Source organism: Poromitra crassiceps (assembly GCF_964638095.1).
Source record: "Poromitra crassiceps genome assembly, chromosome: 12".
NCBI classification, from domain to species: Eukaryota; Metazoa; Chordata; class Actinopteri; order Beryciformes; family Melamphaidae; genus Poromitra; species Poromitra crassiceps.
Window position 1 is genome coordinate 9,266,828 of NC_139632.1, and position 15,491 is coordinate 9,282,318.

Sequence of the window (15,491 nt, forward strand, 5' to 3'; positions counted from 1 at the left end):
CTAGTTCTCAGTTTGAGTAAATTAGCCAGATTTTTGAATTGTGTTGTTGAATGAAAAAGGCAAATGGAGACGTCAGCAAAATGAGACCATGGGGCTAATAGCCAAATTGAGCTTATGCTCCATTTAAGGCGGTGGCTCAGTGGGTCAAATACTTGAGACGTTGTGGGTTCGAGTCCATCATCATCATCCCCTTCATTGTGTGCGGTCTAGTAAAGCAGAAATGCCTTTTAAAAATAGTCTTTGATCATCGTTAAAAAAAAAAAGGTTCCCTCCCCGGCAGGAGGGTGAGCGGCTGGAGGATCAGCACTCTGCGTCCACGCTGTGCACGGTGACCGCGGCCTGTAGGTGGTGCTGGTGCGTGTGCGTGTGCAGCGGGTGCTGGTGTGTGTGTGTGTGCGTGTGGCGATACGGGTGGAACTTGTGGCTGAGCAGCGCGGCCGTCTGGGGGGGCGTGTCCAGGTCCAGGTCGTCGTCGTGGTTGCCGACGTCGACGCCGGCCGACAGCGGGTCGTTGTTGCCGGGCGGATTCTCGCTGTCCTCCTGCGGGCTCATGGTACTGTAGCCTGGAGAGGGACACACAAACGCACACATTTGATTTGTTGTCATTCAACTAAAACCTTAACAAACAATCCAAAGCGCTTTATTTTAGGATTATACCCACTTAATTTAACATCAGAAGGAGACAGAAAAGGTTTTCAGATATAGGTTCACGTTTGGCCAAAAGAGTTATTGCCGTAACTTGGAAACAGGTTGGTAGGCCGGGTATCGGGAGATGGATTTCTGAGTTAACAACAACTCTGCCCTTAGAAAAAAATCACATATATCATCAGGGGTAAACGGGAATTGTTTGACAGCATTTGGGGCCCTTTCATTTGTTATCTAGAGAGGACAGATGTGGCCGACATGATGGAAGCGCCTGGGACTGTTTGAATGACTGACTGTTTTTGTTTTCATCTGCATTTCTTTGTTTCTTTATTTCATTTGCTCTTTATATTCCACTCTATGTACCTGTACATGAGTCAAGATGTAACTGAAAAAATGTAAGTTCAATTAGTCAACCCCCAGTAGAATCATGGTCTGTATGTCGGTGTGTTTCTTTGTTCTGATTGTTTGTTTTTCTGTTGTGCTATTGTGGAGAGGGGAGGGAAGTGGGATATGTATGGGATGTTTGTATTGTAATTTCTATGTATGTGTAAATGCATTAATTGAAAATAATAAATACAATGTTGGAAAAAAAAAACCCTTAACAAACATATTTTTAGACTTAAAGGGACAGCTCACCCTAAAATCCAAAATACATTCTTCCTCTCACCTGTAGTGCTATTTATCCATCTATATTGTTTTGTGTTAGTTGCCTGAGTTTTGGAGATATCGGCCGCAGAGTTTCTGCCTTCTCTCCAATACAATGGAACTGGATGACACTCGGCTTGTGGTGCTCAAAGCACCAAAATAATACATTTGAAAAACTCAACAGCACTGTCTCTTTCCAGAAATCATGACCCGGTTACTCAAGATAATGCACAGACTTTGTTGTGAGCAGTTTCATGTAGGAACTATTTTCTTTTGCAGTCTCATGTAGGAACTAGCTAGCAGCTAGCGGCTGTAGTTCGGTCAAAAGAGAATAGTTCCTCCATGAAACTGCTCATAACGAGGTCTGTGGATTATCTTGAGTAACGGGGTCATGATTTCTGGAAAGAGACAGTGCTGTTTTTCAAATGTATTTCTTTGGCACTTTGAGCACCACAAACAACACGCACGCATTTTTATTGCACAGGATTGAGAAGTTTTCCCTTTGGCCATTTCCCCTCCATTCTTGGTTTGAGCAGCTTTCTCATAGCGTTTGAAAAAGACGCATCCATATTTATAATCACTTTCCTACACATTGTGCACATACAGTCCATTTAGCCTACATACTGTACATACAGAACATTACATACATACAGAACATTTAGCCTACATACATACAGAACATTACATACATACAGAACATTTAGCCTACATACATACAGAACATTACATACATACAGAACATTTAGCCTACATACATACAGAACATTTAGCCTACATACATACAGAACATTACATACAGAACATTTAGCCTACATACATACAGAACATTTTGCCTACATACATACAGAACATTACATACAGAACATTTAGCCTACATACATACAGAACATTTTGCCTACATACATACAGAACATTTTGCCTACATACATACAGAACATTACATACAGAACATTTAGCCTACATACATACAGAACATTTTGCCTACATACATACAGAACATTTAGCCTACATACATACAGAACATTACATACATACAGAACATTTAGCCTACATACATACAGAACATTACATACATACAGAACATTTAGCCTACATACATACAGAACATTTAGCCTACATACATACAGAACATTACATACAGAACATTTAGCCTACATACATACAGAACATTTAGCCTACATACATACAGAACATTTAGCCTACATACATACAGAACATTACATACATACAGAACATTTAGCCTACATACATACAGAACATTACATACATACAGAACATTTAGCCTACATACATACAGAACATTACATACATACAGAACATTTAGCCTACATACATACAGAACATTACATACATACAGAACATTTAGCCTACATACATACAGAACATTACATACATACAGAACATTTAGCCTACATACATACAGTCCATTTAGCCTACATACATACAGATAATGTACATACAGAACATTTAGCCTACATACATACAGTCCATTTAGCCTACATACATACAGATAATGTACATACAGAACATTACATACAGAACATTTAGCCTCGGGAGAGAGAAGCACAAGCCAACATGGCAGACATGATACATGGGGAAGTGGAACAGTGGGGGAAGGCAACATGGCTGTCAGCAGAGACAGGGAGAGGGAAGATAAATTACAAGATAACACAGTGACACACATGTAATGAAAGAAATCTACACTGCTCCAATGACCTCAAATGCAAATCCATTTGAAACACATGGTTTGAGTTGAAAAATGTTTGGGCATTGATAAGGGGGGGGGGGGGACGGGACGGTTGTCCTTCATTTTTGTATTGCTGTCTGAGGTTTTGAAAGGACACACCAGCAGGTCAATGGGTTATTATTACTGTGTAGCAAAGCTTGTGAAGCTTGAGCACCTCAACAATTATATTGATGGAAAATCGCTAACATGTTCTGATGATGAAACATAAAAGCTTCAGATATGGAGCCAAGTGATTTGTGAGTGTGTGTGTCTATGGATGTACATACTATATGTGTTTAATGATGCGTGTGATTGTGTGTCTCACACTCGTATAGGTTGAACGGCAGTAGGAGCCGTTTCAACGAGCTCTATCCTGCAGACTAAACGTGTAGCCATCACATTTCTTATAGCTCAGGGCTCTACTGGAATCAATGCTGTCAATATCTTCTCTTCCTGTAATGTTGATGCTGTCTGAAATGTTTCAGAACCCTGGGACCAGGCCTACTGTACTACAGTGCCCGTTCACTCACTCACTGTGTTGGACGTTTCACTCACCGAGTGTGGTTACACAATCGCTACCCATCCATCCTACTTATAGCCTCTGCAGGGAAGGATTTATGACATCACTGATGATGTCACAATGTGTGTGAGAGAGAGACACAGACACACACACACAGAACGCGTCTTACCATGGTCACTCTCCGTCCCAGATCGCCCCCAGTACCTCCGTCTGCGCTCAGGACTGTGGGTGTGCCTCTCGATCACCGCAGCGATAAATCGCGTGTTGCTGACTGGAAGGAGAGAGATGACAGCACACAGGTCAACTGCAGGTTCTCCTATAACCATCAAATAGTGCAGGAGGATGCTCTGTTTGAACCTCTGCTGCACTGCACAGTATCAGGCCGGCCACAGGCAGAAAAGCATTGCAATCACTTCTGTGCAATCAAACAGCGTACCAGCTGGGGGCGTCATTTAGCACAAACGTAAATTAGCGTTTCACACCCACACTAAATGCAAAATCACAAGATAGTGAGTTGCGGCTACAGTACACTTACTTATTCCTCTGTCCTCGTGGCTGTCTTCGTCCCTCTCGTCTCGCTCGTTATCCAGGTTGGACATTCTCACTGACATTTCTGGGACAAGGGAAGCAGAGGACCAATGAGATTATGACGAAGGTGTGAGACAGATACATCGACCAGCCAATCAGGTGTCCCGGACAGTATCTGTCCTGAATCATTGTCAGTGGATGGGCCAGGATGGCTCAGGACATTTTTGCGAAGTGAAGTCATTTTGGCCACGCCTCACTTCTTCAGGGGGCGGGGCTTACACATATCCTCACACTCACACAGAGTATTACCACCAATAGAGAGCCCCAGGAACGAGTCCGGAAATCATCGATGCTAACAACCCTGGTTCTTCACAGTTTTCGCCTATGGGAGTTTTGAATGGGTTTTTGGCGCGATGCTTCTAATGATCTCTCTGGGCAACGCTGGCTTAATCAAACGCGAACCAGTGTTTAGTAACATCATCTTCACACATGAAGACCACTTTTATGAGTTTTGAAGCTTTTATGTGCCGTTAAAAGGGTGGCTAGCTAGCAAATGGCTAAATGAGACTACAATGTCGACGCGGATATTATACGTCATCACGAGTGAACGCGGAAATTCTTTCTCTCGCAATCAATGCGTGGACGCCTATGCGACACTGTGTGTAGTTCTGGATTAGCTTAGCACAAGCTTTTTACCTCTAGGGCTCGCAGTTACGCTTCAAAACTCATGAAAGTGGTCCTCATGTGTGAAGATTATCCCGCTGAACCTTGGTTCGCGTTTGATTAAACTTGCGTTGCCCACAGACATTATTTGAAGCATCGCGCCAAAACCCCATTCAAAAATCCCATAGACAGAAACAGTGAAGAACCAGGAAGTTCGGGACTTCCGCATTCAGCCTACAAAAATACGTCATCACTGGGGCTCTCTATGACTGTTTATCTCTGGCCTTGAGTTGTCACTGTGTTTATCTCAGGCCTTGTCAGTGTGTTTCCATTCTCTCTCCAGCATCGATTCCAAACGCTTTACTCCACTATATCAGACTGAAGACTTTTAATGAGGTTGTAATCTTCTTTGATGTTTCTGCCAATATCGCTGACTAATTATACAAATCATGCAGCTGCTGCTAGAGGATAATGTCAGCTGTGTAACTGTAACTTGCCACATTGCCTGATCATCAGTATACTCAACGGTGAAACTTTCTTTCTTTCTTTGACAGATTTAAAACGCCTGCATGCAAAGAACAATGTGTCATGGCAACGCCATTTTGGACCTTGTTGTTTTAGCCCTCCCTCATAGCCGATAGTCTCTCATCTGGATGCAAGAAATTGTAATAGGCAGAGCGATGTGTGTTTGTGTGAGTGTGCACACTGATGTGTGTTTGTGTGAGTGTGTGCACACTGATGTGTGTTTGTGTGAGAGTGTGCACACTGATGTGTTTTTGTGTGAGAGTGTGCACACTGATGTGTGTTTGTGTGAGAGTGTGCACACTGATGTGTGTTTGTGTGAGAGTGTGCACACTGATGTGTTTTTGTGTGAGAGTGTGCACACTGATGTGTGTTTGTGTGAGAGTGTGCACACTGATGTGTGTTTGTGTGAGTGTGTGCACACTGATGTGTGTTTGTGAGATGTGTGTTTGTGTGAGTGTGCACACTGATGTGTGTTTGTGTGAGAGTGTGCACACTGATGTGTGTTTGTGTGAGAGTGTGCACACTGATGTGTGTTTGTGTGAGAGTGTGTGCACACTGATGTGTGTTTGTGTGTGAGGGTGCACACTGATGTGTGTTTGTGTGAGAGTGTGCACACTGATGTGTGTTTGTGTGAGTGTGTGCACACTGATGTGTGTTTGTGTGAGTGTGCACACTGATGTGTGTTTGTGTGAGTGTGCACACTGATGTGTTTTTGTGTGTGAGGGTGCACACTGATGTGTGTTTGTGTGAGTGTGCACACTGATGTGTGTTTGTGTGTGAGGGTGCACACTGATGTGTGTTTGTGTGAGTGTGTGCACACTGATGTGTGTTTGTGTGAGAGTGTGCACACTGATGTGTGTTTGTGTGCACACTGATGTGTGTTTGTGTGAGAGTGTGCACATGCATCGTACCCTGTGCAGCGAGTGGCGACATGTGCTGGTGTGAGCGCCGGTGGATCTGGTGTCTGTAGGCGTACACGGCCAGCACCAGCACCATGATGCATCCCATTATGCCCCCTGCAACCGGCCCCACGGGGGCGCTCTTGATCATATTCAGAGACGCCACCTCCTCATCTGCAGAAAGGGAAGAGAAAAACAAGAAATGAGAGAAAAGTAAGGACAATAAAAAAGAAAGGTGACTATGGTAACTAAGTTACCACATCACAACAGCATGGGCTCAGATCCCAACTGGTGCTGCAACATTATTTCTACTCCCTCTCTTCCTACTCTCTTTTCAGTGTGAACTGCCACACAACTCATTCCACTGCAGGCAGAGTCCATTCTCCTCTTGAAAAAACTAATTGACAAAACTAAAGAAATAAAAAAAAAGCAACTCAACAGTCGCAGTTTATCCAAAATACTTTAGTTTGCTGTGATCTACAAAAGTCACATTGCTGCTGTGCCGAAGAGCCTGAATCGTCCTAAAAACAATGTTTACAAAATAGATTTCATCATGATGACACAGGATATTATTTGTGTCAGGGACATCCTGACACAGGATATTATTTGTGTGCCCCATTTGAGAACCACTGATCTAAACAATTCCTGAATTTAATTGTCTTTTTGGAGATGCAAGTCTCTGGAGGACAAAGTCACTTTGCATCTTTCTCACTCTTACTTAACACGTTCACTGCCAATGACGTGTTGATACGTCAAAAAAAAATCCAACGGTTGACTGCCAATGACGTGTTGATACGTCAAAAAAAAAAAAAAAAAAAATTTGACGGTGGGACGTTGATCTAACCCTTTTACATCTCTTATATAAATATTGAAGCCACCGAACGTGTACAACCCATTCCACCGACCCACTAAGTGGTGACAGTGCTCTCCATTCTAGAAAAAGCCGAGCCAAAACTGCAGGGGAACGCGCGATGAAACCATTCTCATACTGTAAAATGGATTGGTGAAAACGCTTTCGCTTTCGCGCTGATTGCTGGCGGTGGGGGATTGCAAATTTGCATAATAGATTATGGGTGCAACACACTTTGAAACACGCAGCATAAATAAGACCAGAATCGCAAAAGAAACCCCGTTTCTTGGGGTTTCTCAACCGAAACCCCAAGAAACGAGCGAGCCCATCCTCGCCCAGCGGCCGCCAGCAGACAGGAGCAGCAGCAGCAGCAGTAGCAGAAACGAGCTTGTGACACGCCCGCTGCAGCCAAGAAGAACACACACGGAGGGAGGAGTTTGAAGTAGAGGGGGGTTTCCTGCTGTTATGGAGGAAATTACTGTTCAAAACTATTGTTTAGATGTCTGACGTCTTACTGATGCCAAAAATGAATGGTTAAAGTGACTGTTCTATCGAATTTCACAAAAAGCTATTTATCTCAGCTTAAATTTTCAGACGCTGAAACCATGCTGTATTCAAGTGCTAATGCCTACATAACTACTAACTCTACAAACTAACTCTTTTAGACAGAGAAAGCACACATTCTATTAGTTCTTTTGAGATATTTTGTGTTCACAAAATCTTAGCAGAAAAGAATCCTCGGGTCTTGAAAGATGAGCCAGAATCCTCAAAAAAACCCTCTGGCAGAAGCTACCTACAGTAAAAAAAAAATGGCTGGCAGTGAATGTGTTAAACTGAAAAAAGATGAATAACATTTACCAATAGAGAGGATCTGCTCTAAATATCCTTTGTGCCATTTAAGGTGGGAGAGCAAAGTGAAACCTGTTAAATGATGGATTAAAGAAAGGCTAGAGAACCTGATCCAGCGTCCACTCACCCAGCAGCCCCATACTGTCCACGTAGGGGCTCTTGGCTCCAACGATGCCCCCGAAACACTCCTTCTGCAGGGCACAGTAGGGCTTGTCTAAGAGGGTCTTGCCATCGCTGTCCACCATGCACCACTCGCAGTCCAACACCCCAAAACAGTCGCTGAAACAGGAGACAGCATAGTCAAAATAAGATGCTCCAGGAGCAAACATTTGACACGTATGGAAGTATGTATGTGGGCAGTGACGGTTACATCGTTTGAAACGGATGCATTTATTTTTGGATGAAAATGGAGCATAAATGAGCTCTTAAGACTTCCCGGGCCAACCAGGCAGAACCATCATGAGGGCCGGTTCTGCCCGGGTCTGCTCTAACTGATGCTATGGAGATATGAATGCATGTATGGTGACTGTACTGTACATACCTGCTGGTGTATCTTTGGCTACAGCGGGTGTTGATACACTGGGGCAGGCTGTCGTGAAGACCAGGATCAATCACATTCAGACTGAGCGGCTCCTGATGCACTTCACAACTTGGGTTCCTGTAGAGCACGCACACACACACACACACACACACACACACACACACACACACACAGACACACACGGTAAAAACACAGATCCGGTACAAGTACACAATCTCAGTAAAAACACAAACACTAGAATTGACCGGACCACATCCAAATGTTACCAGCGAACAGGACTACACTTGAAAAAGGCTACTATCAAAATGAATGAAAAAAGGGTAGAGCCTGCACACTTACTCCATGCCGTATAGTTTATTGCGACACAAGAATAGGCAATGTTTCGATCCTATTGGATCTTCTTCAGGTCAGAAATGTTTGGTGACTGACACCCACCCATATATATAAACTGCCAATCATAGGCTAATAGGCTCTATGGGTGGCTGGTGTGGGTGGTGCAATCAGCACCTCTCAGGGTGAAGCATATCCAAACATAATTGATACAGATAACTCAACCCAGGGGTCGTATACAAGTGCATACAAGTACATAGGGAACAGAGAAAAGAGCAATAGGGACTTGCAACAAATAGCAAGTGCTGAAAAAAAGCAAGTGCTGGAAAAAACAACCTAACACAAGATGCCAAGAGAATATAAAATTAGGGGTTGTATACAATACATTGTAATATACAGACCGTAGTAAAAATGATTCCACACATATAAAAAGATTATTTAGTAAATTGGAAAAGTTTTCAGATTTAAATTTGATAAAACGGGAGCAAAAAGGAGCACGTAGGATCCAAATCAAAGCATGAGTGCTCAAACAAAGTCATGTCATCAACCAGTCATTCTATGCTAAACAGCTCCAGAGAGGGACCAACAATAACGCCTGACGCAGAACACAGTGGGGTGGGGGGGGGGGGGGGGACTTAATTGCTCGTCTTCCTGACACGAAAGAGAAATTGTCATTTGAAAGAATGACACGCTGCTGATGAAGGCAGATGAAAGACGGATGGTGAGAAGGGGTTGGAGAGAAAGACATGATTGACAGAATGACAAGAGGAAGTGGGTGTGTACACTACAGGGAAAGACTGGGACAGACGGGAGGAGAGAAGTGTGATGATGAGAGAGAGACACACAGATGGAAGGAACAGTGTCAGGGAGAGAGAGAGAGAGAGAGAGAGAGAGAAACAGAGGCTGTGCACAAACATGTCCACCATGCAAATAGCTGGAGAACATGATGAAAGCACATTATGAAAGGGACAGGCCAGATCAGAAAGAGCAAAGTGCATACACACACACACACACACACACACACACACACACACACACACACGCCTAGGGTTGTAAAGCGAAGTAATACTGCTGTTCATTTTTAGAAATGCTGGTACATACTTTAGAAACTCCCTGGGTATGTTTCCATTTTAGGAGTGGATCATTTTAATTGAATGTAAAATAAAATTGAACATATTCAATACAATATAAACAAATACATTTGTGTAGTAACTGTCCAAACTCTCTCACTTCAAACCATGGTAGGTGAAGCGTTGGTATGCGATGGTATGTGCATGTTCTTCAGACATTATGTTTTGTACTGACCTGTTCTCCGCATAGGTGAGGTTGCCCGTACACTCGTTGACCTCCAGGGGGCACTCACACGGACACTCACACTCATTCTGCTCCATTCTGAACACACAAAAACAAAAGTTACTGCATGTGGTCTGAAGAATTGACTACTAGGAATACACTGAGACTGAGAATACACATGAGACTATATGATAAGCTGTATATCTGTGTGATTGACTCTTCAACCATGGTTTGATTGTACACTATATGTAATTAATTTGCACAATCTGTAATTATGATGACTGTACTCCTAAACCAGGGATGGGCAACTTTGATGATAGAGAGGGGCACACAAAAAGATTCCTCGTTACCAGAGGGCCAGATTGTGACCGTGCTCCACCAGTAGCCTACTGTAACACCATCACTCCCAATTATAGCTACTAATTTGATGAAAAGGACTCGTAATCAAAGTTGATCCTACATTTATATTTTTCATATTCAAATTAAGTAATTCTTCCATTCAGATGACACCAGAAACTTTGCTCTAGCTTTAAAACAGACCACTACAGCAATTTGATGGGGTACATCACCCAAATATGTGATATTAATCAGATTAGTAATGTTGCATGTGCAATATGCGTCCTAGATATAGTTTGTTACAATAGCGTTAGCTCAAATGCTAACGTTAAACAGTGGATGGACAATGCTAACTCCATTATCGCCATGTTCTGGGTTGTACAGTAAAATAAAAACAGATTTTGGTGGTCTAACCCGAACCTAACCAAAAACGTCCGCCTTGTAAAATAAAAATAAAAAAATAAAATAAAATTGACCCAGGGCCGTGAGGGAGTGAGGTCGGGGGGCCGGCAGTTGCCCACCCCTGATCTAGACCATCAACAAATTCATGGTATTTCCCAAAATGTAAGATGTGCCTTCTGAATTTGTAGCATCCAATGATATCACCCAATGTCAGCGACACCCAACCGTAGTGTGTGTGTGTGTGTGTGTGTGTGTGTGTGTGTGTGTGTGTGTGTGTGTGTGTGTGTGTGTGTGTGTGAGACCTGTGGCAGTTGAGACAGAGCCGGTCCACGGTGCTGCAGGCGCAGAAGGCCAGAGAGTCACATGTCTCGTTGACGATCCCGGCGAAGGCGTTGGTGCCGGGGATTCGGGTCAGACGGTACTTAGAACAGTGGCTGCCGTGGACCAGGTTGGTTAGGTCACCCTGAAGGGGGGGAGGAGGGGAGGGAAACATCATCATGATATATCTAATTGCGAATCTGCAGGTTTCAGAAATTCAGGATTTTTTAATATTTTTTTTTTTATCTGGAATTGAATTGACCAATTTAAAAGCCTAATTAAGGAGATAAATCCAGCACATTCACAACGGAACTCCCTGAAACTATAAATGGGCACTATGAGAAAAAGGACAACAGTTAATTAAATGGTAAAGAGCATTAAACCATACGTGTCTAGTGTTTCTGCAATAATATGTTAAGCGTTTTCTGTATGAATCTAAGTGAGTATGCAGAGCCAAGAAACCTGTCATTGCATAGTGAAAAAGATAATAACAACAACAATATTTAGGACATTTTAATACCTTTAAGGTATTAATTTATTTTCAGACTATCTACTGTAAGTACCCATGGACACCTTGCAATTGTAAGAGTCTCTGTAAATTGGAATATCTATTGGCTGTAGTGCTAAGGATGACCACAGGGTGGCGGCATTAGACTGTCAGATAGTCATGATTGTGCTTGCTGTGGTATGTGTCAGTCTAGTAGGCATGACAGGGTATTTATATCCTCCTATCCAGCTGTCAGTCCAGTTGTTATTCTACCTACCTACATGTATGTATCTCTCTATCTAATCATCAATATATCTGGGACTCACCACTATGCTGGTGTTGAACTTGTAGAAGCGCTGCACAGTGCGGTCGCTGAAGCTGTTACACAGGTTCTTCTTCACAAAGTTAGGATGGTTCAGGATGTCGTTGGCCACCAGAGGCTCCTGCCACAGAGAAGACAGAGACAGACAAAAGAGGAATAGGATAGGGGGGAAAGTGAAAAGAGGAACAAAGTGAGTTACAGGTAATTGAGACGAGTGATAAAGAAATGATCAGGTCAAATTCAAGTGTGTGTTCATGAGTATGTAATTAATGAATGTAAGTGAATGTAAGTGATTCCCCCGTTTGGTTGGTATGATGTCACATTGGTGTCGGGGTCTATGTGAAACCACTGCTGCGTTTTAACAAGCAAATCTCTGGTTGTTTGCGGGACCATCATTAAACTTGGTACACCTCTGGAATTAATCAGAAAAAAAACAAATGACTTGAAGACATAAGTTCCTCCTGTTATTTTATTATTTATTTTTATTTTTAAGAAATGAAGGCTTTTGTCTCTCACATTTTTAAATGTTTAATTGTTGTCCCATACCGGCCCATAGGGGGCGCTGCCTCATTTGTGGGGAGCATTTTCACTGTGGGCTTGCTTATACAGTAGGTGTACTCTATGTGAAAGAGAAAATACATATGTGTGTGATTACCATTACTTTAAACAATGTGTGTGTGTGTGTGTGTGTGTGTGTGTGTGTGTGTGTACAGGTCTCTTACCTTGTGTGTGATGTGCTGTTGCTCTGCGGGGGCATGACCTTTGGGGTCAATGAGTGTAGGATGGGCCACCAGGTACCCTCTGTCCTCCATTATAAAGCACCTACAACACACACACACACACACACACACACACACACAGGGTTGATGTTGGTGTTGTGGATCATCTAACACTATAATGCATTAATTGCACCCCCACCTCTGTCATGATACTACTGTCCACAACTGTTTCTTGCCAGCATTGAATTCACCCCCTCTCCACAGTTCAAACCCTATGCCACATACTGCTCCATTCAACCTCCCTCCACTCCCTTAAGCATCCTGCCAAATACTGCTCCTTTCTCCCCCACGCTCCCTTGGACTAATCCTGTTTTATATGGCCCTGAACAGCAAGGGGCAGAAAAGAGAGAAGGAAGGAGAGAGAAGGAGAGGGTGAGATAGTAGCTGTGTTCACTCATTCACTCACTCACTCTTCCCATATAGTGTTGATCATATAGTGAACTATATGGGGAATGATCCAAATAAGTTTCGGACACTACACAGATTGTTTTTCCTGGAGATCATTCGCTGTTCATTAGAAATTGCTGTGCATTGTGGGTATTTTGTGGACTAAATAGTGAATCAAATTAACAGTTTAGAATTCGGACACTATAAAAAAAAAATGGCGACACACTAAATAGTCCACTATTTCTGTCATAGGGACCGATTCTGAACAGGGCTAATGTGTGTGAGAGAAATGGAGGGAAGAAGAGACTGGGAGAGAGAGGGGAAGGGACAAAAGAAAGAAAAGGGAAAAAAGAGGGACCCATAAAAAGACAAAGTGTGGGGGACTGAGGCAGCAGCAATGTCACATCTCCACCAGGGACGCCTATATAATCAGCTCATCTTTCTGTCCCTTTTCTCCCCCTCCAAGTTGAAATCTGCCTCACTAAAGCAGACCAGACCAGACCAGATGCAACCTCCTGATCCAACCTCCTGATGCAACCTCCTGAGAAATAAACAGGGGGAGAGAGAGAGCACAGAGCAGAAGAGATCCTATCCCTCTTCCTACCTGATCTTGTTGCCCTTGTCCTGGTTGCAGATAGGCAGCAGGTCCAACAGAACCTTATAGAAGTAGCGCAGTGTGAAGTCTATACCCATCACTGCAACCGCATAACCAGAGGACATCTGAGAGCTAGAGAGAGGAGACGTGAGGAGAGGGGGGGGGGGGGGGGGAGAGAGAGACGTGAGGAGAGAGAGAGAGAGAGAGAGGAGATGTGAGGAGAGAGAGAGAGGAGTAAAAACAAAGAGAAATACAATGTTGGGATTCATTTTAAAAACAGACATTTGGAAAAAACATCAAACTTCTCTGTTCAATAGACTTTGCAGTGTACATCTATCTGTGCGGTATTTTTTGAGCTGTGTGTTTAAAGTCTACTGGCCTACAGGTTCTGTAGGATAACATGCACATCCAGACACACACACACACTTGAGATACTAGGGGTGTGTGTGTGTGTGTGTGTGTGTGTGCGTGTGCGTGTGCGTGTGCGTGTGCGTGTGCGTGTGTGTGTGTGTGTGTGTGCGTGTGCGTGTGTGTGCGTGCGTGTGTGTGCGTGTGTGCGCGTGTGTGCGTGTGTGTGTGTGTGTGTGTGTGTGTGCGTACGTGTGCGTGCGTGGATCATAGATAAGGCTTCTCATTGGACTGCTGTGCTGTAGCAGTCCTGGCAAGTTGTATTTGAAAGCTCACTAAACTGGAAACGTGGATCAGGTGGCTACATCTTAATCCCCGGCGACACAGTTGCCTCCTCCAGTTCTCGACTGAAAGACGCCGTGCAGAAAACACATTATCGCAATAACAATAACTTCTAATAACAACTGGACAAAGTGGCCAAGTATTGACCTCCCCCATTCACACACACAGAGAGAGCAGGCTGCGCTACAGAGCAGCACCCGTGCAGCTAGTAGCCATTCAGCGTCTTTGCTCAAGGACACTGAAGCCGTTTTCCCACATGCGTACCGGAAAATTACCTGTAAGTCAATATCGGACATTTCCCGGAATTTCCCTTCACACCTGGGCGCTCGCAAGTGGGAATATAGCAGCAAAATTGCCTGTATGTTGGGGGGCGGGGGGAGGGGGGAGCTTATTTTGGGGGTCGGCAAAACGCCGATGGTGAAATAAGTTCGCTTGTCACACAATAAATCACACTCGTTTGACTTAAGAGCAGCGTCAAGCCAGCATAATAAACACAGCCGATTTCCCCCCTCCCCTCTCTGCTTGAGAGAGGCCAGTCCTTCACTCAGTCCTCCGCACTTCGCAGCAGCCACACAGGACAAACACAGCGAGAATGGCAGCGGCTTGCAAGCCGCCCAACGCTTGTATGTATGTAGAGAAAGCAAATGCACGAAGCGAAATGTGGAAGTAGTTTGCTTTGATGTGCGCGAATGATTAGATGATGCACGCTGGAAGTGAACGTTAAGCAACGTGTGTACACCTCGCCCATGAGAGAAGGACCGGTGTCGCGGCAAATGACTGGACCCGTTTTACATTTGTGTTCCTTATGGCGCATACCGCTCTTCTGACTGGCTCGAAACTGGTGAAATGTCCGCGACGACGGGGTCGCGCTTATACCGGCACAACAACTTTCACACATGAAGGCATTAGACCGCGTTCCGGTCATTTAGCGGTAAAAGGCGCATGTGGGAAAACAGCTTTAGGCAGAGCAGATGCTTGGGGCCATCTGGTTGGAGGATCATCTCTACACCAGTCTGAGTCTGCAGCTGAACATGTGCAAAGCATCTCCCCTTCAGCCCTCCTTCAAGGTACCGGCTGTCTGCAGAGATAGCGAGGGGTTTGGCTGGAGCCACTTCCAGGCTCAGAGCCTCATGGCCCACCACCACAGTGACCACTTGGTTC

At 44.1% G+C, this 15,491-nt stretch overlaps 1 protein-coding gene across 1 annotated transcript in view; it reads right to left on the minus strand.

The window, feature by feature from the left end:
* Positions 1 to 298: 298 nt before the first annotated feature.
* The window catches only part of cachd1 (cache domain containing 1), a 134,027-nt gene continuing 118,834 nt past the window's right edge, over positions 299 to 15,491 (minus strand). The window contains 11 exon segments of the mRNA XM_083647765.1: positions 299 to 563; positions 3,706 to 3,807; positions 4,072 to 4,149; positions 6,164 to 6,325; positions 7,978 to 8,129; positions 8,392 to 8,508; positions 10,027 to 10,113; positions 11,055 to 11,215; positions 11,884 to 12,000; positions 12,602 to 12,701; positions 13,650 to 13,772. Of these exon segments, the coding sequence (XP_083503891.1) occupies positions 301 to 563; positions 3,706 to 3,807; positions 4,072 to 4,149; positions 6,164 to 6,325; positions 7,978 to 8,129; positions 8,392 to 8,508; positions 10,027 to 10,113; positions 11,055 to 11,215; positions 11,884 to 12,000; positions 12,602 to 12,701; positions 13,650 to 13,772 (1,462 nt within the window). The 3' untranslated portion in view covers positions 299 to 300.